General features: G+C 37.5%; 1 protein-coding gene across 1 annotated transcript in view; it reads right to left on the bottom strand.

The window, feature by feature from the left end:
* CFAP53 (cilia and flagella associated protein 53) overlaps positions 1 to 26706 on the bottom strand; it is a 55050-nt gene that overhangs the window by 23184 nt on the left and 5160 nt on the right. Inside the window, exons 3-4 of the mRNA XM_061169304.1 lie at positions 26102 to 26275; positions 2950 to 3253 (exon numbers count right to left, since the gene is read on the bottom strand). Of these exons, the coding sequence (XP_061025287.1) occupies positions 2950 to 3253; positions 26102 to 26275 (478 nt within the window). The remainder of the gene's footprint in view (positions 1 to 2949; positions 3254 to 26101; positions 26276 to 26706) is intronic.

The raw sequence follows: 26706 nt of genomic DNA, 5'->3' as shown, positions 1-26706 counted from the left end.
TAGTTGTGGCGTGCGGGTTTTCTCTTCTCTAGTTGTGGTGCTTGGGTTCCAGAGCACGTGGGCTCTGTAGTTTGCGGCACGTGGGCTCTAGCTGAGGCACGCGAGCTCAGTAGTTGTGGCACGCGGGCTTAGTTGCCCTGTGGCATGTAGGATCTTAGTTCCCTGACCAGGGATTGAACCTGCGTCCCCTGCATTGTAAGGTGGATTCTTTACCACTGGACCACCAGGGAAGTCCCTGGGACATATTTTAAAACAAAAATGGAAGGGGGGTAGAATATAGGAAATCAACATGTCAAAATGCAACAGCTGCTGAAACTGGGAGATCAGTACATGAGTATGATCATTGTACTCTCCACTTCTGTGCATTTGAAAATGATCATATTATTATTTAATATAACATTACTGTTATAACAAATGTTATAATTATAACATTAAAAAGGGTGGAATAACATTCTTGAAATTACAAAATAATAGAGATCAAGAACCCATCAGTGGCTGCCAGGGGTTAGGGTTGAGGGTGGTGATGAAATAAAATTTATATTTTAAGGCAAGATGAAAATGTAAACCTAAAATTCTCTCTCTGTCTGTTTGGGCCTCCTCCCTCCCCCTTTAGAGTGCAATGTGCATCTTCATTATACATTAACCAGACCTCCTCAAAGATGGGAATGCCTACTTCACGGCAAAGATCAATTTTTTTTTCTTTCTTCTGACGCCAGCAATAGAACTTTATAGAAGATTAATATTCTTTCCCAACTCTGTAAGGGGTCATGGTGACTTACTGCTTGCTTTGTACGTGCTTACCAGACTATGTATCTTTGGTGAACTTATGTAAAATGTCAGTGTGTCATTTTGATGTATGATCCTCTGTCTTGAAAATGTATATGACTGTGCCTTCGACTACTAACAGGTGGAACAATTCTCAGAGCTTCTGAGAGTCTGTCTCTTGTATTATAATCCTTAGTTTGGCTTGAATAAAATTCTCTTTTTCTTCTTAATTTGATTGTTAATTGAATTTTCTTTGACAGAGGTTATAACAATAAAGGAGTAGCTGGAAGGAGTTTCTTTGAATGATGGAACAATTCTGTATCCTGATTTCAGTAGTGGTTACATAAATGTAGTGGTTACATATGGTAAAATTTCATAGAATATACCCCTTCCTCCAAAGAGTGCTTGTAAAAGCTGGTGAAATCCAAAGAAGGGTTTTTTAGTTTAGTTAAATAAGGGAGTAACTTTAGTTGAAAGTATTATACCAGTATAAGTCTTTATAAGTCTATATATATAATATTTGGTTATGTAAAGGTACACAGAAACTCTAATATTTTTGGCAACTCCTTGTTAAAGTTATTTCCAAAAAAAAATTCTTTTTAAAGTAAGGTAGAAATAGAGATAGCTAGGTGTGTTATAAAAAATAAATATTTTGTCTTTGCCCCTGGTTCCTGGCACATAGCTCCTAACACCCTTGGAATCTCCAAAGTGATACGATTATCTTTTGTAGCCTAATGAGATAACCAGTGGCTGGACCCCCTAGATAGCTTCAGGATGGGAGATGATAACTAGAAAGACCAAACCATGTGATCAGAGGGTTGGAACTTTAGCTCCACCCCTTGACCTCCAGGGAGGGAAGAGGGGCCAGAGATTGAGTTCAATCACCAACAGCGATTGAATTAATCAATCACGCCCATGTGATGAAACCTCCATAAAACCCCCAAATGACGAGGTCCAGAGAGCTTCTGGATTGAACATATCAAGGTGGTGGGGGCATGGAAGCTCTGTGTACCACCCCACATACCTTCCCCTATGCATCTCTTCCATTTGACCATCTCTGAGTTGTATACCTTACAATAAGCTGGTAAGGGTAAGTAAAGCACTTTCCTAAGTTCTATGAGTTGTTTTAGTGAATTACTGAAACTGAGGGGGAGTCAAGAGAACCTTGGACTTTGTAGCCAAGCTGGACAGAAGTGTGGGTAACCTAGGGACCCACTACTTGTGATGGGTATCTGAAGTGAGGGCAGTCTTGTGGGACTAAGCCCTTCAACTTATGGAGTCTGACACTAATTCCAGATAGTATCAGAACTGAATCAAATTGTAGTACACCTAATCAGTGTCTGCAGGGTATCAGAGTATTGTCTGATGTGAGAAAAAAACCCACACATTTGGTGTCAGAAGTGTTGTGAGTAAAAATGGCTCACTAAGTATCTTACACCAGAGGAGGGGGTATATATAAGGCCATTTGGGGGGTCACTATTTTGATTTTCCTAGAGATCTTCTACTAAACTCTTCAAAATAAAACAATCTTAAACCCAGAGAAGATTTCTGGGCTCTGCATGTACCTTACCTTTGATGTTTCTTATGGTTTCATATTTCAATACTTGGGATTTCCCAGGAAAATATTACCATCTTACTAAATTTAGTGGTATTAAAGTGTCAGATGTTGAAAGCGTTATATACATATAAAATTGCTACCTTTTTGAGTGCTTGCACACATTTCCATGGACAACTCTAATTTGTATATACGAGGGGCAGTGATCTTGTAGGAACAAAATTATTGATGCTGGTGGTCTGGGGGGGTCACTGTAGCTGTTGTATAAGCACTTTATATAGGCTTTGGAAACTGTCAATTACCCATATCAAAGAATGGGGGGATGTTGCCAAATTGCCACTAGGCTTCATTGGCACTGCCGATGATTATCCCATTTCACCCTCACAACAAAGACAAGTGCCCTTTGCCTCATTTTGTAGATGAGGAAATTGAATCACAGTAGTGAAGTAACTTGCCCTATACAATGAGATGGCACTGTCAGCTGGGCCTTGAAATCCAAGGCTCTGACCATGGTCTGTTGCCCTGTGAACGAGCCTTGGCCATCAGGCAAACTACAGTAGCAGGCCAGCGAACTGTGTATTCTAGCCACTGAGTTCATCGTCCTATCACAAGCATTTCAAAAGACCCACCACAAGGCGCGCCTCCTCCTCCTTCAGCCGCCGCGCTGCCTGCCTTTGCGCCTGGATGCTGGTGATCTGGGCATTCAGCCCCAGCCGTGTGTTCTCCATCAGCTCTCTCTGTCTCCTCGCCTCTTCGGCTTCTCGCTTCTCTTTGGCCAGTCGGTCTTCCTCCCAGAGCTTTGAGAACATCTGCTCTTCCACCAGCTTCTGCCTTTTCAGCTCCTCATTAAATGCTATCTGTGCTTTCCGCTCCTTGCTCACTGCCTTCTGATGGATACAGCACAACTCAACACGGAGCTCCTCACAGCGTTCCCTGAAAGGACAATTTAAAGAAGAAACCCAGCCTTTCATAAGACATTGCTCTCTTTAGGCACAAATCTGCACAGTCAGACACTGAAGTAAGAAAGTTAAAGACCTGGATGTAGGCCATCTGAGCACCGGAAACACATGAGGGGGCAGCGAGAAGGCAGGCACATGATGCCACAGACAAAGCACAGGCACTGGAGTCAAGCAGAGCAGGCTTTGAAATCTGGTTTTGATATCTCCTATGTGACCTTAGATCAAAAACTCTATCTGAGCCTGTTGCTATATCTGTAAAAGAACTGTCTTTCAAGGTTTGGTAAGGATCAGATAGATGGATATAAATACCTAGTAGGTAACAGGAACTCAGTAAATGGTACCTACTATTATTACTATAGAGGAAATAGAAGAGGGATGAGTCCCTGCAACATTACAAGTAGATTAAGGCTTTGGTAGAAAGAGACCCTGCATGTACATCCAAGAAGAGATCCAAGGATAGAGTTAGCATATCATGGTGATGTTTCCCCATTGTATCTGGATTCCTGGCAGGGCACACATCCACTGAAGGGGTTTCTGCCAGAGTTGAGAAAACAGCCCTATTGTTGCCTTTTCACAACCAGGCCTGTGTCATCATTCAAGAAGAAATGCTATTTCAGTAAGTGTTTGGACCTCATCCTTTCTTTCAGCCTCAGTAATTTAAATTTCTTCAAATGTTCTTGATTGAGCCCAGTTTTAATTAAAGAGCTGTGAAATTATTTAGCAATATTTTCAAAACCCTACTCTCCCCTTCCTCCCTACCCCCTCCCAGACCAGACTTGTTAAATCAGAATATTTAACACATCTGTATTTTTTAAGAGCTCCTCAGATGGTTCTGACATATAGCCAAGTTTGAGAACCTGTGATGGAAGGCAATGTTTTTTATAAACATCAAGTCTTCCTGGTTTCTAAATCAAATTCTACACCAAGAAGCTAAAGTTTGGAGAATGGGCTCAATAAAGAACTTTCAAAGAAATTCGAGTTGTTAAGACTGAAAGAAAGGATGTGGTCTAAACTCTTATTGCAAGAGTGGTCAATATCACACAAAATGAAACCCCCAAAATACACTTTAACATTTAAAAAAACTAATTCATCTGTCTGAAATTCATCAGTGAAATTCTCAGAATTGGCCATGATAACTTATTAAAGTCCTTCCCAATCCTATGATTCATACTCTAACAAAGGTATTCAATTAATGGAAATCTAAAGCCTAAGGATAATAAGTATGGCTTATATTTTTAAATTTTTATTTAAAATCAACTCTTTCTTCCTAAGTATAAAACTAATACATGTTCATTGCAGAAAAACTAGAAAATATAGAAAGGTATGAAGACAGTAAAAATAACACATAATCAGGAGATATCAGGAGATAATCACTATTAGCATGTTAATATATTTCTTTCCAGTCTTATGTATGTGCATTTTTACTAGAACTGGAGTTATTCTGCATAACTATATCTCCTTGTATCTTAATTTTTCCACCTACCATTATATTGGGAATGCTTCCTCATGAAATATTCTTTAAAACAATTCCTAACCTTAGAACTTTATTATAGTTTACTAAGCTGCATAACAGAGGCTACAGCCTATAAATATATCACAGTTTACTTAAACATTCCCCTATTTGATGAACATATAGGTTATGTCTAACTTTTATTACAATGTTGCAATGAACATTGTTTCTGTAGCTCTTTCTGTTTATTGCTAATGATTTTCTTAAGGTAATTCCCTCCTTAATATGAAATCTAAGAGTACAAAAACATTCTTAAGGCAGTTGATGATGCATGCTGCCAAGAATGCCAGAATTAACACATTATTGACCAGAGATGTATTAATACGTCTTTTGTTACCCGAACGTTATTGACCAGAGACGTATCAATACGGTTTTAGAGAGTGATACAATTAACATCACCATGCGAAGTTGTTAGAGCTTAAAATTGATCACAACTTATGATTGCCATTATCATTCACATATTGCTCAGTTAGGTTTTTGTTCCAACCCTGTGTATATTATAAATGCAAGTTTATTACCATAAAATTTTCAAAAATGACGCATCGCGAGATTTTGAGTGAAGAAGAATTTTTCAGTGAATTTTATGCAGATACTTTCTCTGATTGTCCAGGCGACATATATGCTAGTGTCTCAGAAGATGATAGTTCTTCAGAATACAGTTCTGATTCAGATGATGTGAATATTAGACCAAGTAAAAGACAAAAAACCTTAGTGATTGATTCTGATACAGAAAGTGAAAATGAAACTCATGGTGCTGGAGAATGCTCCTTTGCTTCTACAGAAGAGTGGACTGAGAACAACATTTCACGAAAATCAGAAGACTTAAGAAGTGTGTCAGGTATAACTATTGAATGTAATAACCCACAAAGTATTAGCAAAATAACAGAATTAATTTTTGGTAATGACTTTTTCGAGTTGGTCGCTTCTCAAACAAACTTGTATCACCAACAGAATGAAAAATCATATAAAAAGTATGATAAGGCTTTAAAATGGACTGATGTAACCAATAGTGACATGAAGAAGTTTCTTGGATTAATAATTTTGATGGGACAAATAAGAAAGTCACACTGGAAAGAACAGTCGGCTGATCCCTTACTTGAAACCTATCTTTCCAAAGATTATGACAAGAATAAGGTTCGAACAAATAATGACATTTCTTCACTTTAACGATAACTTGGAAACTCCACTTCCTGCAGACAGAATTTCAAAAGTTAAACCTCTTTTGGATTATTTTCTACCAAAATTTCAATTGATCTATATACTCAAACAAGAGCTATCACTTGATGAGGCAATGATAAAGTGGAGAGGACGACTCAGATTCAAAACCTATAATCCTGGAAAACTTACAAAATATGGAATTTTGGTCAGGATGGTTAGCAAAAGTGAAACTGGATATATACGCAACCTTCAGATTTACACGGGTGAAGAAAAGAAACTTCAGGAAACAGTTTCAGTCCTATAACCTTATCTTAGTTCATGGCACCATATTTACCAAGACAATTATTACAACAGTGTGTCCACATCTGAAATATTGTTGAAAAATAAAACCAGAGTTTGTGGGACTATAAGAGATAATCGTGGTCTACCAAATCAATTAAAGGAGAAATCTAAAAATCTACAGAGGGGAGAAATGACATTCTTATGGAAGGGAGAAGTGATTCTTCTTATATGGAAAGACAAGAGGTTAGTCTGCATGGTGACAGCTATTCATGACGCCTCCATAGCATCTACAGGAAAGGAAGACAGGAGGAGTGGCCATCAGATAACTAAGCCCACTTGTCTAGTAGAGTATAATAAATATATGAAAGGAGTTGATCGATCCAATCAATATCTGGAAAACTTCAATATCCTCTGGAAAACTCAGAAATGGTATAAGAAAGTGGGTTTCTATTTGAGTAATTGTGGTTTATTCAATGCGTTTAAAATTTATTGTAGCTTTAATGCACAGAATAAAATGACTTACAAGCAATTTTTGTTAGCAGTAGCTAGAGAATGGGTAACTGACCATTCTGGTGAATGTAGTGGTAGTCCCGCACCTGGTCCTTCTTGTGGCGTTTCTAAAGGAGCCCCCCGCAAAGATCCACCTTGTCAACTATCAAGTAAAATAAAATAACATATTCTAGAGGAAATAATATCCACAGGACTAAAAAAAAAAAAAAAAGCCACCAGAAAGTGTAGAGTCTGCTCTTCCAGGGGAAAGCGCAGTGAAACATGGTATATTTGTAATAGATGTTCTGTTCCCCTGCACAGAGGTGCCTGCTCGGGCTTATCACACTCTAACGAAATATTAGAATGCTTTAGTAAGACACGTACGAAGTTTCAAATAAATACATTAAGTGCAAAAAAAGTTGTTGATATTTACTCAAACGTGGGTGTTTCAATATTCACTTACAAAACAAATCTTCGGCCACAGGCATTAGTTTATGCAAAAATCCCCCAGTCAATAATGTGTTAACACTGCATGAATGAGTTCATATCATAAACATTTCTTTAGATCAGTAGGTCTTCAAGCTTTTTTGATTATGTATGTCTTTCAGTAAAAAAAATTCTAAGCACCCACAACATTGTTTATAAATTATATGAGGTTATTAATATGTAACTATATCATATAAATTATTTATATGCAAAAATTAAAATTAAAATAGATGAGCTAAAAAAATCAAATAGAATATCTATCTATTTTAATGATAGTAATCATTGATAAGAGGAAAACTTTTTGTCAGTGCTTCACATGGTACTTTCACACATAAAATCTTATTTCATCCTCTTAAGTGCCTTATAACTTAGATGGGGCAGCAAGTATTATCCCCATTTTAGAGTTAAAGAAATCAAAACCTGGCACTTCCCTGGTGGTCCAGGGGTTAAGACTCCACGCTCCCAATGCAGGGGATCCGGGTTCAATCCCTGGTCAGGGAACTAGATCCCACGTGCCACAACTAAAAGATCTTGCATGCTGCAACTAAAGATCCTGCATGCGGCAATGAAGATACCACATGCCACAACTAAGGCCCGGTGCAGCCAAATAAATAAATAAATATTAAAAAAAAAAAAGAGGGACTTCCCTGGTGGTGCAGTGGTTAAGAATCCGCCTGCCAATGCAGGGGACACGGGTTCGAGCCCTTGTCTGGGAAGATCCTACATGCTGCGGAGCAACTAAGCCCGTGTGCCACAACTATTGAGCCTGCACTCTAGAGCCTTGAGCCACAACTACTGAGCCCGTGTGCCATAACTATTGAAGCCTGCGGACGTAGAGCCCATGCTCTGTCACAAGAGAAGCCACTGCAATGAGAAGCACGCGCACTGCAATGAAGAGTAGCCCTCGCTCACCGCAACTAGAGAAAGCCCGCGCGCAGCAACGAAGACCCAACAGCCAAAAATAAATAACTAAATAAAATTTTAAAAAATAATTAAAAAAAAGAAAAGAAGGAAAGAAATAGAAACTCAGGGAGCCTAAGTATCTTTCCAAGCCACAGAACCAGGAGTAGTAATATTATTAGCAACAGTTATTAAGTGCTTACTATTTGCCAGGCACTGTTCTAAGCACTTTACATGTTTGAACTCTCTTACGATCTTCATAACAACCAATGTTGCAACAAACACTATTGTAAGCTAATTATTATTATTATTTTATCCCCAGTTTATAGATGAGGAAATGAAGGCACGGAGCTGTTAAGTATCTTACGTAATTTCATACATTCAATACGTAGTAGAGCAGGGACTGAAGACCTGGCAGTCTGGTCCTGGAGTCCCTTGGTACTTCATTATATCATCAAGTGTTCTGACCACACATCCTAGGATATTCATTTAATAAAAACACCATAAAATAATAAAAAGCCAAAAAAATTCCTTCCTTAATCTGGGGTCCAATCACTGTGTACAAATATAGGACATTTAAAAAGAAATTTGGGGCACAGAGGGAACATACCTCAACATAATAAATGCCATGCATGACAAACCCACAGCTAACATCATACTCAACAGTGAAGAACTGAAAGCATTTCCACTAAGCTCAGGAATAAGACAAGAATGCCCACTCTCACCACTTTTATTTAACAGTTTGGAAGTCCTAGGCACAGCAATCAGAGAAGAAAAAGAAATAAAAGGAATTCTAATTGGAAACAAAGAACTAAAACCGTTTGCAGATGACATGATACTATACACAGAAAAATCCTACAGACACCACCAGAAAACTACTAGAGCTCATTGGTGAATTTGGTAAAGTTTCAGGATACAAAATTAATATACAGAAATATGTTGCATTTCTATACACTAACAACAAATTATCAGAAAGAGAAATTAAGGAAACAATCCCATTTACCATCGCATCAAAAAGAATAAAATACACAGGAATAAACCTACCTAAGGAGGTAAAAGACCTGTACTTGGAACACTAAAAGACTCTAATGAATGGAATTGAAGATGACACAATTAAATGGAAAGATACATTGTGTTCTTGGATTGGAAGAATTAATATTGTTAAAAAAGGATCATACCACACCCAAGGCAATCTACAGATTCAATGCAACCCCTATCAAAATACCAATGGCATCGTTCACAGAAATAGAACAAATAATTTTAAAATCTGTATGGAAACACAGAAGACCCCAAACAGCTAAAGCAATCTTGAGAAAGAAGAATACAGCTGGAGAAACCATGCTCCCTGACTTCAGACTATACCACAAAGCTACAGTAATCACAACAGTATGGTACTGGCAGAAAAACAGACACACAGATCAATGGAACAGAATAGAGAGCCCAGAAATAAACCCATGAACTTATGGTCAATTAATCTATGACAAAGGAGGCAAGAATATACAATGGAGAAAATACAGTCTCTTCAATAAGTGTTGGGAAAACTGGACAGCTACATGTAGAATAATGAAATCAGAACATTCTCTAACATCATATATAAAAGTAAGCTGAAAGTGGATTAAAGATCTAAATGTAAGATCAGATACCATAAAACTCCTAGAGTAAAACACAGACAGAAGACTCTTTGACATAAACCATAGCAATATTTTTTTGCATCTGTCTCCTAAAACAAGGGAAATAAAAGCAAAAATAAACAAATGGGACCTAACTAAACTTAAAAGCTTTTGCACAGCAAAATAAACCATCGACAAAATGAAAAGACAACCTACTGAATGGGAGAAAATATTTGCAAATGATATGACTGATAAGGGGTTAATATCCAACATACATAAACAGTTCATACAACTCAACATCAAAAGAAAAGAAAAAAAAAACCCCGATTAAAAAATGGGCAGAAGAACTGAAGACATTTCTCCAAAGAGGGTATGCAAATGGCCAAAAAGCACATGAAAAGATGTTCAACATGGCTAATCATCAGGGAAATGCAAATCAAAACCACAATGAGGGGATTCCCTGGTGGTCCAGTGGTTAGCACTCCATGCTTTCACTGCCGGGGGCCCAGGTTCAATCCCTGGTCGGAGAACTAAGATCCCATGAGGCGCGAGGCGCAGCCAAAAAAAAAAGAAAAAAAGAAGAAAGAAACAAAACCACAATGAGATATCACCTTGCACCTGTCAGAATGGCTATCGTCGGGGGAGACCTCCAAGAGGGCAGAGGAATGAGACGTGGAGATCACCTTACTCCCCACAAATACATCTACATGTGGAACAACTCCTACTGAACACTGGCAGAAGACCTCAGACCTCCCCAAAGGCAAGAAACTCCCCACGTACCTGGGTAGGGCAAAAGAAAGAGAGAAAAACAGACAAAAGAATAGGGACAGGACCTGCACCTCTGGGAGGGAGCTGTGACAGGGGAAAAGTTTCCACACAGTAGGAAGCCCCTTCACTGGCAGAGAGGGGTGGCGGAGGGGGGAAGCTTCGGAGCCACAGAGGAGAGTGCAGCAACAGGGGTGCAGAGGGCAAAGCGGAGAGATTCCCGCACAGAGGATCGGTGCTGGCCAGCACTCACCAGCCAGAGAGGCTTGTCTGCTCACCCACCAGGGTGGGTGCGGGCTGGGAGCTGAGGCTCGGGCTTCGGAGGTCGGATCACAGGGAGACGACTGGGGTTGGCTGCGTGAACACAGCCTGAAGGGGCTAGTGTGCCACAGCTAGCCGGGGGCGGGGGGTCCGGGAAAAAGTCTGGAACTGCCCAAGAGGCAAGAGACCATTGTTTCGGGGTGCGTGAGGAGCGGGGATTCAGAGCACTGCCTAAACGAGTTCCAGAGATGGGCGCGAGCCGTGGCTATCAGTGCGGACCCCAGAGACAGGCATAAACTGCTAAGGCTGCTGCTGCAGCCACCAAGAAGCCTGTGTGCAAGCACAGGTCACTAGCCACACCTCCCATCCTGGGATCCTGTGCAGCCCACCACTGCCAGGGTCCCGTGATCCAGGGACAACTTCCCTGGGAGAACACACGGCACGCCTCAGGCTGGTGCAACATCATGCCAGCCTCTGCCGCCACAGGATCGCCCCGCATTCCATACCCCTCCCTCCCCCCGGCCTCAGTGAGCAAGAGCCCCCGAATCAGCTGCTCCTTTAACCCTGTCCTGTCTGGGTGAAGAACAGACGCCCTCAGACCACCTACACGCAGAGGCGGGGCCAAATCCAAAGCTGAACCCCAGGAGCTGTGCGAACAAAGAAGAGAAAGGGAAATCTCTCCCAGCAGCCTCAGGAGGAGCAGATTAAATCTCCACAATCAACTTGATGTACCTGCATCTGTGGAATACCTAAACAGACAACAAACCATCCCAAAATTGAGGCGGTGGACTTTGGGAGCAACTGCAGACTTGGGGTTTCCTTCCTGCATGTAATTTGTTTTTGGTTTTATGTTTATCTTAGTTTAGTATTTAGAGTTTATTATCATTGGTAGGTTTGTTTATTGATACGGTTGCTCACTTCCTTTGTTTTTTATATATAGATATACATATTTTTTTCCTTGTTCTCTTTTTGTGATTGTGTATGTGTATGCTTCTTTGTGTGATTCTGTCTGTATAGCTTTGCTTTTACCATTTGTCCTAGGGTTCTGTCTCTCCTTTTTTTTTTTTTTAATATAGTTTTTAGCGCTTTTTATCATTGGTGGATTTGTTTTTTGGTTTGGTTGCTCTCTTCTTTCTTTCTTTTTTTTAAATTACTTTTTAATTTTTATTTGTTAATAATAATTTAAATTTTTTATTTTAATAACTTTATTTTATTTTATTTTTTTCTTTACTTCTTTCTTTTTTTCTCGCTTTTCTTCTGAGCCATGTGGTTGACAGGGTCTTGGTGTTCTGGCCAGGTGTCAGGCCTGTGCCTCTGAGGTAGGAAAGCCGAGTTCAGATGTTGGTCCACCAGAGACCTCCTGGCTTCATGTAATATCAAACAGCAAAAGCTCTCCCAGAGATCTCCATCTCAGCGCTAAGACCCAGCTCCACTCAATGACCAGCAACCTCAAGTGCTGGACACCCTATGCCAAACAACTAGCAAGACAGGAACACAATCCCACCCATTACCAGAGAGGCTGCCTAAAATCATACTAAGTTCACAGATGACCCAAAACACACCACCGGATGCAGTCCTGCCCACCAGAAAGACAAGATCCAGCCTCATCCACCAGAACACAGGCACTAGTCCCCTCCACCACGAAGCCTACACAACCCACTGAACCAACCTTAGCCACTGGGGGCAGACAACAAAAACAACAGGAACTACGAACCTGCAGCCTGTGAAAAGGAGACCCCCAAACACAGTAAGTTAAGCAAAATGAGAAGACAGAGAAACACACAGCAGAGGAAGGAGCAAGGTAAAAACCCACCAGACCAAATAAATGAAGAGAAAATGGGCAGTTCACCTGAAAAAGAATTCAGAGTAATGAAAATAAAGATGATGCAAAATCTTGGAAATAGAAGGAGAAAATACAAGAAACGTTTAACAAGGAGCTGGAAGAGCTAAAGAGCAAACAAACAATGATGAACAACACAATAAATGAAATAAAAAATTCTCTAGAAGGAATCAATAGCAGAATAATTGAGGCAAAAGAACGGATAAGTGACCTCGAAGATAAAATAGTGGAAATAACTACCGCAGAGCAGAATAAAGAAAAAAGAATGAAAAGAATTGAGGACAGTCTCAGAGACCTCTGGGACAATATAAAATGCACCAACATTCAAATTACAGGGGTCCCAGAAGAAGAAGAGAAAAAGAAAGGGACTGAGAAAATATTTGAAGAGAATATAGTTGAAAACTTCCCTAATATGGGAAAGGAAATAGTCAAGTCCAGGAAGCGCAGAGAGTCCCATACAGGATAATTCCAAGGAGAAACACGCCAAGACACATATTAATCAAACTATCAAAAATTAAATACAAAGAAAAAACATTAAAAGCAGCAAGGGAAAAGCAACAAATAACATACAAGGGAATCCCCATAAGGTTAACAGCTGATCTTTCAGCAGAAACTCTGCAAGCCAGAAGGGACTGGCAGGACATATTTAAAGTGAAGAAAGGGAAGAACCTACAACTAAGATTACTCTATCCAGCCAGGATCTCATTCAGATTCGATGGAGAAATTAAAACCTTTACAGACAAGCAAACACCAAGAGAATTCAGCACCATCAAACCAGCTTTACAACAAATGCTAAAGGAACTTCTCTAGGCAGGAAACACAAGAGAAGGAAAAGACCTACAATAACAAACCCAAAACAATTAAGAAAATGGTAACAGGAACATACATATCGATAATTACCTTGAATGTAAATGCTCCAACCAAAAGAAATAGACTGGCTGAATGGATACAAAAAAAAGACCCATATATATGTTGTATGCAAGAGACCCACTTAAGACCTAGGTACACATACAGACTGAAAGTGAGGGGATGGAAAAAGATATTCCATACAAAAGGAAATCAAAAGAAACCTGGAGTAGCAATTCTCATATCAGACAAAATAGACTTTAAAATAAAGACTATTACAAGAGACAAAGAAGGACACTACATAATGATCAAGGGATCAATCCAAGAAGAAGATATAACAATTGTAAATATTTATGCACCCAACATAGGAGCACCTCAATACATAAGGCAAATGTTAACAGCCGTAAAAGGGGAAATCGACAGTAACACAATCATAGTAGGAGACTTTAACACCCCACTTTCACCAATGGACAGATCACCCAAAATGAAAATAAATAAGGAAACACAAGTTTTAAATGATACATTAAACAAGATGGACTTAATTGATATTTATAGGACATTCCACCCAAAAACAACAGAATACACATTCTTCTCAAGTGCTCATGGAACATTCTCCAAGACAGATCATATCTTGGGTCACAAATCAAGCCTTGGTAAATTTAAGAAAATTGAAATTGTATCAAGTATCATTTCTGACCACAACGCTATGAGACTAGATATCAATTACAGGAAAAAATCTGTAAAAAATACAAACACATGGAGGCTAAACAATACACTACTAAATAACCAACAGATCACTGAAGAAATCAAAGAGGAAATCAAAAAATACCTAGAAACAAATGACAATGAAAACACGATGACCCAAAGCCTATGGGATGCAGCAAAAGCAGTTCTAAGAGGGAAGTGTATAGCAATACAATCCTATCTTAAGAAACAAGAAACATCTCAAATAAACAATCTAACCTTACACTTAAAGCAATTAGAGAAAGAAGAACAAAAAAACTCCAAAGTTAGCAGAAGGAAAGAAATCATAAAGATCAGATCAGAAATAAACAAAAAAGACATGAAGCAAACGATAGCAAAGATCAATAAAATTAAAAAAAAAAAAAAAGCTGGTCTTTGAGAAGATAAACAAAATTGATAAACCATTAGCCAGACTTATCAAGAAAAAAAGAGAGAAGACTCAAATCAATAGAATTACAAAGGAAAAAGGAGAACTGACACTGCAGAAATACAAAGGATCATGAGAGATTACTACAAGCAGCTATATGCCAATAAAATGGACAACCTGGAAGAAATGGACAAATTCTTAGAAATGCACAACCTTCCGAGACTAAACAAGGAAGAAATAGAAAAGATGAACAGACCAATCACAAGCACTGAAATTGAAACTGTGATTAAAAATCTTCCAACAAGCAAAAGCCCAGGACCGGATGGCTTCACAGGAGAATTCTATCCAACATTTAGAGAAGAGCTAACACCTATCCTTCTCAAACTCTTCCAAAATATAGCAGAGGGAGGAACACTCCCAAACTCATTCTACGAGGCCACCATCACCCTGATACCAAAACCAGACAAAGATGTCACAAAGAAAGAAAACTACAGGCCAATATCACTGATGAACATAGATGCAAAAATCCTCAACAAAATACTATTAAACAGAATCCAACAGCACATTAAAAGGATCATACATCATGATCAAGTGGGGTTTATCCCAGGAATGCAAGGATTCTTCAATATACGCAAATCAATCAATGTGATACACCATATTAACAAATTGAAGGAGAAAAATCATATGCTCATCTCAATAGATGCAGAGAAAGCTTTCGACAAAATTCAACACCCATTTATGATAAAAACTCTCCAGAAAGTAGGCATAGAGGGAACTTACCTCAACATAATAAAGACCATGTATGACACACCCACAGCCAACATCATTCTCAATGGTGAAAAACAGAAACCATTTCCTCTAAGATCAGGAACAAGACAAGGTTGTCCACTCTCACCGTTATTATTCAATATAGTTTTGGAAATTTTAGCCACAGGAATCAGAGAAGAAAAACAAATAAAAGGAATCCAAATTGGAACAGAAGTAAAGCTGTCACTGTTTGCAGATGACATGATACTGTATATAGAGAATCCTAAAGATGCCACCAGAAAACTACTAGAGCTAATCAATGAATTTGGTAAAGTAGCAGGATACAAAATTAATGCACAGAAATCTCTTGCATTCCTATATACTAATGGTGAAAAATCCTAAAGAGAAATTAAGGAAACACTCCCATTTACCATTGCAACAAAAAGAATAAAATACCTAGGAATAAACCCACCTAAGGAGACAAAAGACATATATGCAGAAAACTATAAGACACTGCTGAAAGAAATTAACAATGATACAAACAGTTGGAGAGATATACCATGTTCTTGGATTGGAAGAATCAATATTGTGAAAATGACTCTACTACCCAAAGCAATCTACAGATTCAATGCAACCCCTATCAAGCTACCAATGGCATTTTTCACAGAACTAAAACAAAAAATTTCACAATTTGTATGGAAACACAAAAGACCCTGAATAGCCAAAGCAATCTTGAGAAAGAAAAACGGAGCTGGAGGAATCAGGCTCCCGGACGTCAGATGATACTACAAAGCTACAGTAATCAAGACAGTATGGTACTGGCACAGAAAGAGAAATATAGATTAATGGAACAGGATAGAAAGCCCAGAGATAAACCCATGCACATATGGTCACCTTATTTTTGATAAAGGAAGCAAGAATATACAATGGAGAAAACACAGCCTCTTCAATAAGTGGTGCTGGGAAAACTAGACACCTACATGTAAAAGAATGAAATTAGAACACTTCCTAACACCATACACAAAAATAAACTCAAAATGGATTAAAGACCTAAATGTAAGGCCAGACACTACCAAACTCTTAGAGGAAAACATAGGCAGAACACTCTATGACATAAATCACAGCAAGATCTTTTTTGACCCACCTCCTAGAGAAATGGAAATAAAAACAATAATAAACAAATGGGACCTAATGAAACTTAAAAGCTTTTGCACAGCAAAGGAAAACATAATCAAGATGAAAAGACAACCCTCAGAATGGGAGAAAATATTTGCAAATGAAGCAACTGACAAAGGATTAATCTCCAAAATTTACAAGCAGCTCATGCAGCTCAATATCAAAAAAACAAACAACCCAATCCAAAAATGGGCAGAAGCCCTAAATAGACATTTCTCCAAAGAAGATATACAGATTGCCAGCAAACACATGAAAGGTTGCTCAACATCACTAATCATTAGAGAAATGCAAATCACAACTACAAATGAGGTATCACCTCATACCAGTCAGAATGGCCATCATCAAAAAATCTACACGCAATAAATGCTGGAGAGGGTGTGGAGAAAAGGGAACCCTGTTGCACTGTTGGTGGGAATGTAAATGGATACAGCCACTATGGAGAACAGTATGGAGGTTCCTTAAAAAACTAAAAATAGAACTACCATACGACCCAGCAATCCCACTACTGGGCATATACCCTGAGAAAACCATAATTCAAAAAGAGTCATATACCACAATGTTCAATGCAGCACTGTTTACAACAGCCAGGACATGGAAGCAACCTAAGTGTCCATCGACAGATGAATGGATAAAGAAGATGTGGCACATATATACAATGGAACATTACTCAGCCATAAAAAGAAATGAAATTGAGTTATTTGTAGTGAGGTGGATGGACCTAGAGTCTGTCATACAGAGTGAAGTAAGTCAGAAAGAGAAAAACAAATACAGTATGCTAACACATATATATAGAATCTAAAAAAAAAAAAAAGGTTCTGAAGAAACTAGTGGCAGGACAGGAATAAAGGCGGAGATGTAGAGAATGGACTTGAGGACACGGGGAGGGGGAAGGGTAAGCTGGGATGAAGTAAGAGAGTGGCAGGGATATATATACACTACCAAATGTAAAATAGATAGCTAGTGAGAAGCAGCTGCATAGTACAGGGAGATTAGCTCAGTGCTTTGTGACCACCTAGAGGGGTGGGATAGGGAGGGTGGGAGGGAGATGCAAGAGGGTGGGGGATATAGGGATATATGTATATGTATAGCTGATTCACTTTGTTATACAGCAGAAACTAACACAGCATTGTAAAGCAATTATACTCCAATAAAGATGTTAAAAAAAAAAAAGAATGGCTATCATCAAAAAGAACATAAATAAGAATGTTGGCAAGGATGTTACACTATTGGTAGCAATGTAAATTAGTGCAGCCACTATGGAAAACAGCATGAAGGTTTCTCTAAAAACTAAAAACAGAACTACCATATGACCCAGCAATTCCACTCCTGGGTACATATCCAAAAAAAAAAAGACAAACACTAATTCAAAAAGACACACGCACCCCAATGTTCATAGTAGCATTATTTATAATTGTCAAGATATGGAAGCAACCTAAGTGTCCATTAACAGATGAATGGATAAAGAAGATATGGCATATATATACAATGGAATACTACTCAGCCATAAAAAAGAATGAAATTTTGCCATTTGCAGCAACATGGATGGGTTTGGAGAGCATTATGCTAAGTGAAATAAGTCAAACAGAGAAATACAAATACCGTATGATATCACTTACATATGGAATCCAAAAAAATACAGGAAACTAATGAATATAACAAAAAAGAAGCAGACTCACAGATATAGAGAACAAACTAGTGGTTACCAGTGGGGAGAGGGAAGTGGGGAAAGGCAATACGGGGGTAGGGGATTAAAAACGTTTTTTTCATGATGTACCAACTTTTTCTCTGTGAAAGACACCACTAAGAGGAAAAAAAAACAAGCTACAGACTAGGAAAAAATATTTCTAAACCACATATCCTACAAAGGACTCATATCTGGAATATACAAAGAATTTTCAAAACTTAACAGCTAAACCAATTAGAAAATGGGAAAAGATATGAAGAGACACTTCACCAAATTGAATATACACATGGCAAATAAGCATATGAAAAGTTGTTCAACAACACCATCCATTAGGGAAATGCCAGTAAAGGTGGCAATGAGATATCATTACACACCTCTGTTCTAATAGTGACAGTATGAAAAGCTGGCAAAGACATGGAAAAACTTAATCTTTTACACCTTACTGGTAGAAATATAAAATCGTACAGCCACACTGGAAAACAATTTGTCAGTTTCTTACAAAATTAAGCATACATATAAGACCCAGCATATGGCAATTATCCTAGAGAAAGGATATCTGTACACAAATGTTCATATCAGATTCATTCATAATAGTTAAAAACTAGAAACAATCAAAATGTACTGCAATAAGTGAATGGTTTATAGAAACTTAAGTACATCCATGCAATGGAATAATACTCAGCAATAAAAAGGACAAACTATTGATACGCAATTTGGATGAACCTCAAAGGCAATTCATCGACTGAAAAAAGCCAGTTTCGAAAGATCACATATTGTATGATTCCATTTATATAAAATTCTTGAAATGATGAAATTATGGAGAGGGAAAAGGGATTAGAAGTTGCCTGAGGTTAGGAATGATGGGGGTGACAGTGGTGGTTGTGACTATAAAGGGGAGCACAAGGGAGACCTTTGTGGTGATGGAACAGTTCTGTATCTTGATTGTGGTGGGGGATTAGATGGATCTACACATGTGATAAAATGGCACAGAATTATACACATACATTATACCAATGTCAATTTCCTTGTAGGATACTATGTTATAGTTACATAAGATATAACCATTGGGGGAAACTGGGACTGTAAGAATACATGAGATTTTTGTACTATCTTTGCAATTGCTGTGAATATATAATTATTTAAAAATAAAAAAATTTTAAATCACTGGTTACCTTGTCATTGTTATTCATTTCATTTCATTTCATTATTGTTACTGAAAATAATTTTGCTGTTTAGAAGACTTGGAGCAATAAAAATGACCCATTCTAGGGTATCAAATATTCTAGGTATGCCACTGAATATAGCTAAAAGAAATGAATGTGCTTGTCTACCAGAAGACATGTACAAGAATGTCCACAGCAGCTTTATTTATAAGAATAAACTGGAAATAACTGAAATGCCTAAAACCTGGAAGATGAATAAACTGTGGTATATTCATACAATGGAATACTAAAAGGAAGAGGAGGGGAAAGGAGAGGAAGAGGAAAAATTTCATCTCACTTTATGTATACATTAAAGCCTCAATTATATTTTCAGTAATGGGGCCTGATTTAGCATCCTTGATCAAAATTTAAAACTGCCCCTTCACTCTTATAATGAATTAAAACTATATTTGCTGCTCTGTATTAAAGAGTTGCCAGTATTACATTAAAAACACTGAAAACAGTTGGATTTCAAATGAATTATGGTAGTCTCCCTTATCCACCATTTCACTTTCTACAGTTTCTATTACCCACGATCAACTGTGGTCTGAAAACATTAAATGGAAGACTCCAGAAATAAACAATTCATAAGTTTTTCAACTGCACTCTGTTCTAAGTAGCGTAATGAAATTTTGCACTCACTTGGGATCTCCAACCATCAACATTTTCTGCTCCTGACATCAACCATCAACATCTTCATGGATCAATGATCCAGGATCACCCGAAGCAGGTGATCCTCCTTCTGACAGGTGGTCAGAAGGCCAGTAGCCTAATGCTACATCACAACGTCTACATCATTCACTTCACTTCATCTTACTTATCACATAGACATTTTATCATCTCACATCATCACAAGAACAAGGGTGAGTACAGTACAATAAGATATTTTGAGACAGAGAGATAGACCACATTCACGAATCTTATTACAGTATATTGTTATAACTGTTCCATTTCATTATTGTCGTTAATCTTTGACTGTGCCTAATTTATAAATTAAACTTTATCATAGGTCTGTATGTATTGGAAAAAACATAGTATATAAAGAGTTTGGTACTCGCCCCAGTTTCAGACATTTACTGGGGATGGATAAGGGGGGCTACTGTATATTGTTGCAGGATATAACTGTTTCTTCAAAAATTCTAATAATTCATCTAACTAGCAAGTTATACAACGTGAAGTTGTATACTTAGTTATATAAGATCTCTCTATGAAATCTGTGAAAATTGTTACCAAATTAATATGTATTTTAAGAGCACAAACCACTTATGAAACTTCATTTTTATTACTGTGTCAAAAAACATTTACTAGAGAGTGGAAAATATATTAATGGTCCATTGAAATTCACTTCCCAGTGTCCCCTTTGCCCTTTACAGCATCTTCTCCTCTAGCAGACAGTAGGGAGAATCCAGATCCTGCCAAAGACAGGATGTGAGGCTATGCTTTACATGCACTCGAGAGAACAAGAAGTGTAGAGCAGGTGCATCCATAGAAAAGGTCTGAGAAAGCTCTCAGAATCCCTAGCTGGGCTGATTGGTGATGGTATTTCTTTCCTGAGGCTGGCTAGTAAAAACTGGAGGGGGTAAATACTTCTTTAAATGCAAAGACAGGAACACAAGACTTCAAAGCATACAAAAAATCAAGGAAACATACACCAACAAAGGAACACAATGATTTTCTAATAACCAATCCTAAAGAAAGAAAGCTCTACGAATTACCTGATGAACAATTCCAAACAATTGTTTTAAGGAAGGTTGGTAAGCTACAAGAGAACACAGATAGACAATGCAACAAAATCAGGAAAACAACACAGGAACAAAATGAGAAATTCAACAGAGATAGAAATCATCAAAAAAAACCAAACAGAAATTCCGGAGCTGAAGAATACAATGAATGAAATGAAAAATCCAAGAGACAGCATCAACATCAGGCGTGAACAAACAAAACAGAGGAAAAAAATCTGAGAACTCAAAGACAGGTAATTTGAAATTATCTAGTCAGAGTGTCTGAATGGATAAAAAACAAGACCCAACAATATGCTGCTTACAAGAGACTTGCTTCAGCTTTAAGGATACACATATCTTTAAAGTGAAGGGATGGAAGAAGATATTTCATGCAAGTAAAAACCAAGAGAGCAGAGGTAGCTACACTTATGTTAGATAAAACACACTTTAACTCAAAAGCTGCAATAAGAGACAAAGAATGTCATTATACAATGATAAAAGGGTCAATTCATCAAGAAGATATAACAATTATAAATATAGACTCATCCCTTGGTATCTGCAGGGGATTTGTTTGAGGACCTGCTACAGATACCAAAACCCACAGATGCTCAAGTCCTGTAGTCAGCCCTCCACATCCCTGGTTCCACATCTGCGAATTCAACTAATCCCGGATCATGTAGTACTGCATTTATTGAAAAAACCACATTTAAGTGGACCTGCAGAGTTCAAATCTGTGTTGTTCAAGGGGTCAGCTGTATATGCACCCAACATGAGAGCACTCAAATATGTTAAGCAAATATTAACAGATATCAAAGGAGAAACAGACAGCAGTGCAGTAATAGTAGGGGACTTCAATACTCCACTTTCAACAGTGCATAGATCATCCAGACAGAAAATCAGTAAGGAAACACTGCATTGAACCATACTTTAGATAAAATGCACCTAACAGACATACACAGAACATTCCATCTAACAGCAGCAGAATACACATTCTTCTCAAATACACATGGAACATTCTCCAGGATAGATCACATGCTAGGTCACAAAAAAGTCTTAACAGATTTAAAAAGAATAAAATCATATAAGTATCTTTTCTGACCACAATGGCATAAAACTAGAAACCAAACATCAGAAGAAAGCTGGAAAATTAACAAATATGTGGAAATTAAACAACACACTCCTGAATAACCAATGGGTCAAAGAAGAAATGAAAAGGGAAATCAAAAAATATCTTAAATGGGCTTCCCTGGTGGCGCAGTGGTTGAGAATCTGCCTGTCAATGCAGAGGACAAGGGTTCGAGCCCTGGTCTGGGAAGATCCCACATGCCACGGAGCAACTAGGCCCGTGAGCCACAATTACTGAGCCTGCGCGTCTGGAGCCTGTGCTCCACAACAAGAGAGGCCGCAATAGTGAGAGGCCTGCGCACCAGGATGAAGAGTGGCCCCCGCTTGCCACAACTAGAGAAAGCCCTCGCACAGAAACGAAGACCCAACACAGCCATAAATAAATAAATTATTAATTTAAAAAAAAATATCTTAAATGAAAATGGAAATACAACATACCCAAACTTATGGGATGCAACAAAAGCAGCTTTAAGAGGGAAGTTTATAGCAATAAACACCTATATTACGAGAAAAGAAAGATCTCAAATAAACAACCTGACTTTAAACCTCAAGGAATTATAAAAAGAACAAACTAAGCCCAAAGTAAGCAGAAGGAAGAAAATAACAAAGATCAGGGCAGAAATAAATGAAATAGAGACTAGAAAAATGATAAAACATATCAATGAAACTAAGAGCTGGTTTTTTGAAAAGATAAACAAAATTGACAACCTTTAGCTGGACTAGCTAAGGAAAAAAGAGAGAAGACTTGAATAAATAAAATCAGAAATGAAAGAGGAAACATTACAACTGATACTACAGTAATACAAGGGATCATGAGAGGCTATTATGAACAATTATATGCAAACAAATTAGATAATCTAAAAAATGGATAAATTCCTAGACACATATAACCTACCAAGGCTGAATCATGACTAAATAGAAAATCTGAAAAGACCAATAATGAGTAAGGAGATTGAACCAGTAATCAAAAATCTTCCAATAAAGAAAAGTCCAGGACCAGATGCTTTCACTGGTGATTTCTACCAAATATTTAAAGAAGAATTAATACCCATCTTTCTCAAATCCTCCAAAAAAATTGAAGAAGAGAAAACACTTCCAATATCCCTGAAGAATACAGATGCAAAAATCCTCAATACAATACTAGCACGGCAAATTTAACAGCACATTAAAAGAATCAGATACCATGATCAAGTGGAATTTATCCTTGGGATGCAAGGATGGTTCAGCATATGCAAATCAATAAATGTGATATACCACATTAACAGAATGAAGGATAAAAATTATATGATCATCTTAATACAGAAAAAGGTTTGACAAATTCATGATAAAAAAAAAACTCTCAACAAATTATGTATAGAAGGACTGTAGCTCAACACAATAAAGGCCATATATAACAAGTGCACAGCTAACATCATGCTCAAAAGTAGAAAACTGAAGGCTTTTCCTCTAAAATCAGGGATAAGACAAGGGTGCCCACTCTTGCCACTTGTATTCAACATAGTACTGGAAATCCTAGCCAGAGCAATTAGGCAAGAAAAAGAAATAAAAGACATCCAAAATGAAAAGGAAGAAGTAAAATTACCTGTTTGCAGATGACATGATCTTGCATATAGAAAACCCTAAAGACTCCATCAAAAACTGTTAGAACTAATCAATGAATTCAGTAAAGCTATAGGATTTGAAATCAACAAACAAAATCAGTTGCATTTTTTACACTAAAAATGAACTATCTGAAAGAGAAATTAAGAAAACAATCCCTTTTGCAATAGCTTCAAAAGCAATAAAATACGAAAGAATAAATTTAACCAAGGAGGTTAAAAATCTGTACACTGAAAATTATGACACTGATGAAAGAAACTGAAGACTCAAATAAATGGAAAGATATCCTTTGTCCCTTGGGTTGGAAGAATTAATATTTTTAAAATGTCCATACTGGGGCTTCCCTGGTGGCGCAGTGGTTAAGAATCTGCCTGCCAATGCAGGAGACACGGGTTCGAGCCCTGGTCTGGGAAGATCCCACATGCCGCGGAGCAACTAAGCCCATGAGCCACAATTACTGAAGCCTGTCCACCCTAGAGCCCGTGCTCCACAACAAGAGAAGCCACCACAATGAGAAGCCTGCGCACCACAATGAAGAGTAGCCCCCGCTTGTCGCAACTAGAGAAAGCCCGCACGCAGCAATGAAGACCCAACGCAGCCAAAAATAAATAAATAAAATTAATTAATTAATTAATTAATTTTAAAAAAATGTCCATACTACGCAAAGTGATCTACAGGTTCAATGCAATCCCTATCCAAATTCCAATGGCATTTTCACAGAAACAGAAGAAGAAAACTCCCAAAATTCCAACTGAATTACAAAAGACCCTGAACAGCCAAAGCAATTTTGAGAAAGAAGAAAGAAGCTGGAAGCATCACACACTTGATTTCCAACTATATTACAAAGCTATCATAATCAAAACAGTACGGTAGCTGCATAAATACAGATGCATAGACCAGTGGAACAGAATAGAGGGCCCAGAAATAAATCCAGGCATATATAGTCAACCAATCTTTTACAAGGAGGCCAAGAACACACAATGAGGAAAGGATAGACTCTTCAATAAACAGTCTTGGTAAAACTGGATATCTACATGCAAAAGAATGAAATTGCATCCCTATATACACCATTCAAAAAAATTAACTCAAAATGGATTAAAAACTTAAACATAAGACCTGAAACTGTAAAACACATAGAAGAAAACATAGGGAAAAAGCTCCTTGACATTGGTCTTGACAATGATTTTTCGGATATGACACTAAAAGCAAAGGCAACAAAATGAAAAATAAAACAGTAGGACTATATCCAATTTAAAAGCTACTGCACAGCAATGGAAACAATCAACAAAATAAAAAGGCAACCTACAGAATGGGAGAGAATATTTTCAAACCATATATCTGTTAAAGGGTTAATATCTAAAATACATAAGAAACTCATTTAACTCAATAGCAAAAAAAAAAAAAAAACCAAATAATCTGACTAAAAAAATGAGCAAAAGTCCTGAATAGACATTTTTCCAAGAAGACATACACAAATAGCCAACAAGTATGTGAAAACATCACTAATCACCAGAAAAATGCAAATCAGAACCACAATGAGATATCACCTCACACCTGCTCGGATGGCTATTATAAAAATGACAAGAGGTGACAAGTGTCGGCAAGGAGGTAGAGAAAAGGACACCTTTGTACGCTGTTGGTGGGAATATAAATTGGTATCGCCGTTCTGAAAAACATTATGGAGATCCCTCAAAAAATTAAAACCAGAACTACCATATGGAAACAAACTAAGTGTCCACTGACGTATGAATGGATAAAGAAAGTATGAAATGGAATATTATTCAGCATGAAAAAGAAAATTCTGCCATTTGAGACAACATGGATGAACCTGGAGGATATAATACTAAGTGAAATAAGCCGGACAGAGAAAGACAAGTACTGTATGATCTCACTAAATGTGGAATCTAAGAAAAAAAAGTTGAACATATAGAAACAGAGAGTAGAATGCTGGTTCTCAGGGGTTATGGGGTGGGAGAAATCTGAACATATTGGTCAAAGGATATAAATTTTCAGTTATAAGATGAATGAATAAGTTTTGGGGATCTAATGTACAGTATGGTGACTACAGGCAATAATACTGTATTATATACTTGAAATATGCTAAGAGAGTGAATCTTATGCATTCTCACCACAAAACAAACAAAACTCCTCAGTATCTGCATTATGCAATGATGTATATATAATTAACAAGACTTAAAGGTACAACTACTGTGTGTACCCTCTTTAGGCTACATTTTACTGTAGTTAGCTTTCCTAAATAATTTTTAATATACCAACTTCAGATTCTGTGTGTTTTTCTGATATTATTACCTGAATTGCTGGTCTAGCTTTTCAGCCACAAAATCCTGTCTCTCTTTTTCTTTCTTCTCTCTTAATAATCTGACTTTATCTCTCATTCTATCTTTTTTCTCCTCAATTGTTTCTTCTTTCAATTGCATTTCAATAAAATATTCATTTTCTTCTGATGCTAAAAGTTCACGTAACCTAAGTTCACAAAACAAAATGACAACAGAAAAGGAAATTAAAACTATCATGCCACATGTACCATTTCACTAACTGATTTTTATTTTGTTAAATCTGATTTCAGAAGTACACGTTCAGTCATAAATTTTGTAAGAAGGAAAGATCATTACAGTATTCCATAAAATAAGACTAGTTGCCATTTAAAGCAATAAAGATACTAATCTATGCCATGTTTTATTTGATCACATACAGATAAGATACGTAATGTATATCTTCAACAAAAAAGCAAAATGAGCAGATTTTAATTAAAAATAAAGAAATTTGAAACAGTATGTTCTTTTGCTTTCTATCAAACATAGGTTATCACAAGTGAAAACAGAAACAAGCAATAGCTATTGGTTTGGTAGGAATATGCATAGCTCAGCCATGATCCTTAATGTAAAAATTCACTT

This window comes from Eubalaena glacialis, chromosome 15, assembly GCF_028564815.1.
Source record: "Eubalaena glacialis isolate mEubGla1 chromosome 15, mEubGla1.1.hap2.+ XY, whole genome shotgun sequence".
Lineage (NCBI taxonomy): Eukaryota > Metazoa > Chordata > Mammalia > Artiodactyla > Balaenidae > Eubalaena > Eubalaena glacialis.
This window is presented reverse-complemented; position numbering and strand designations above follow the sequence as displayed.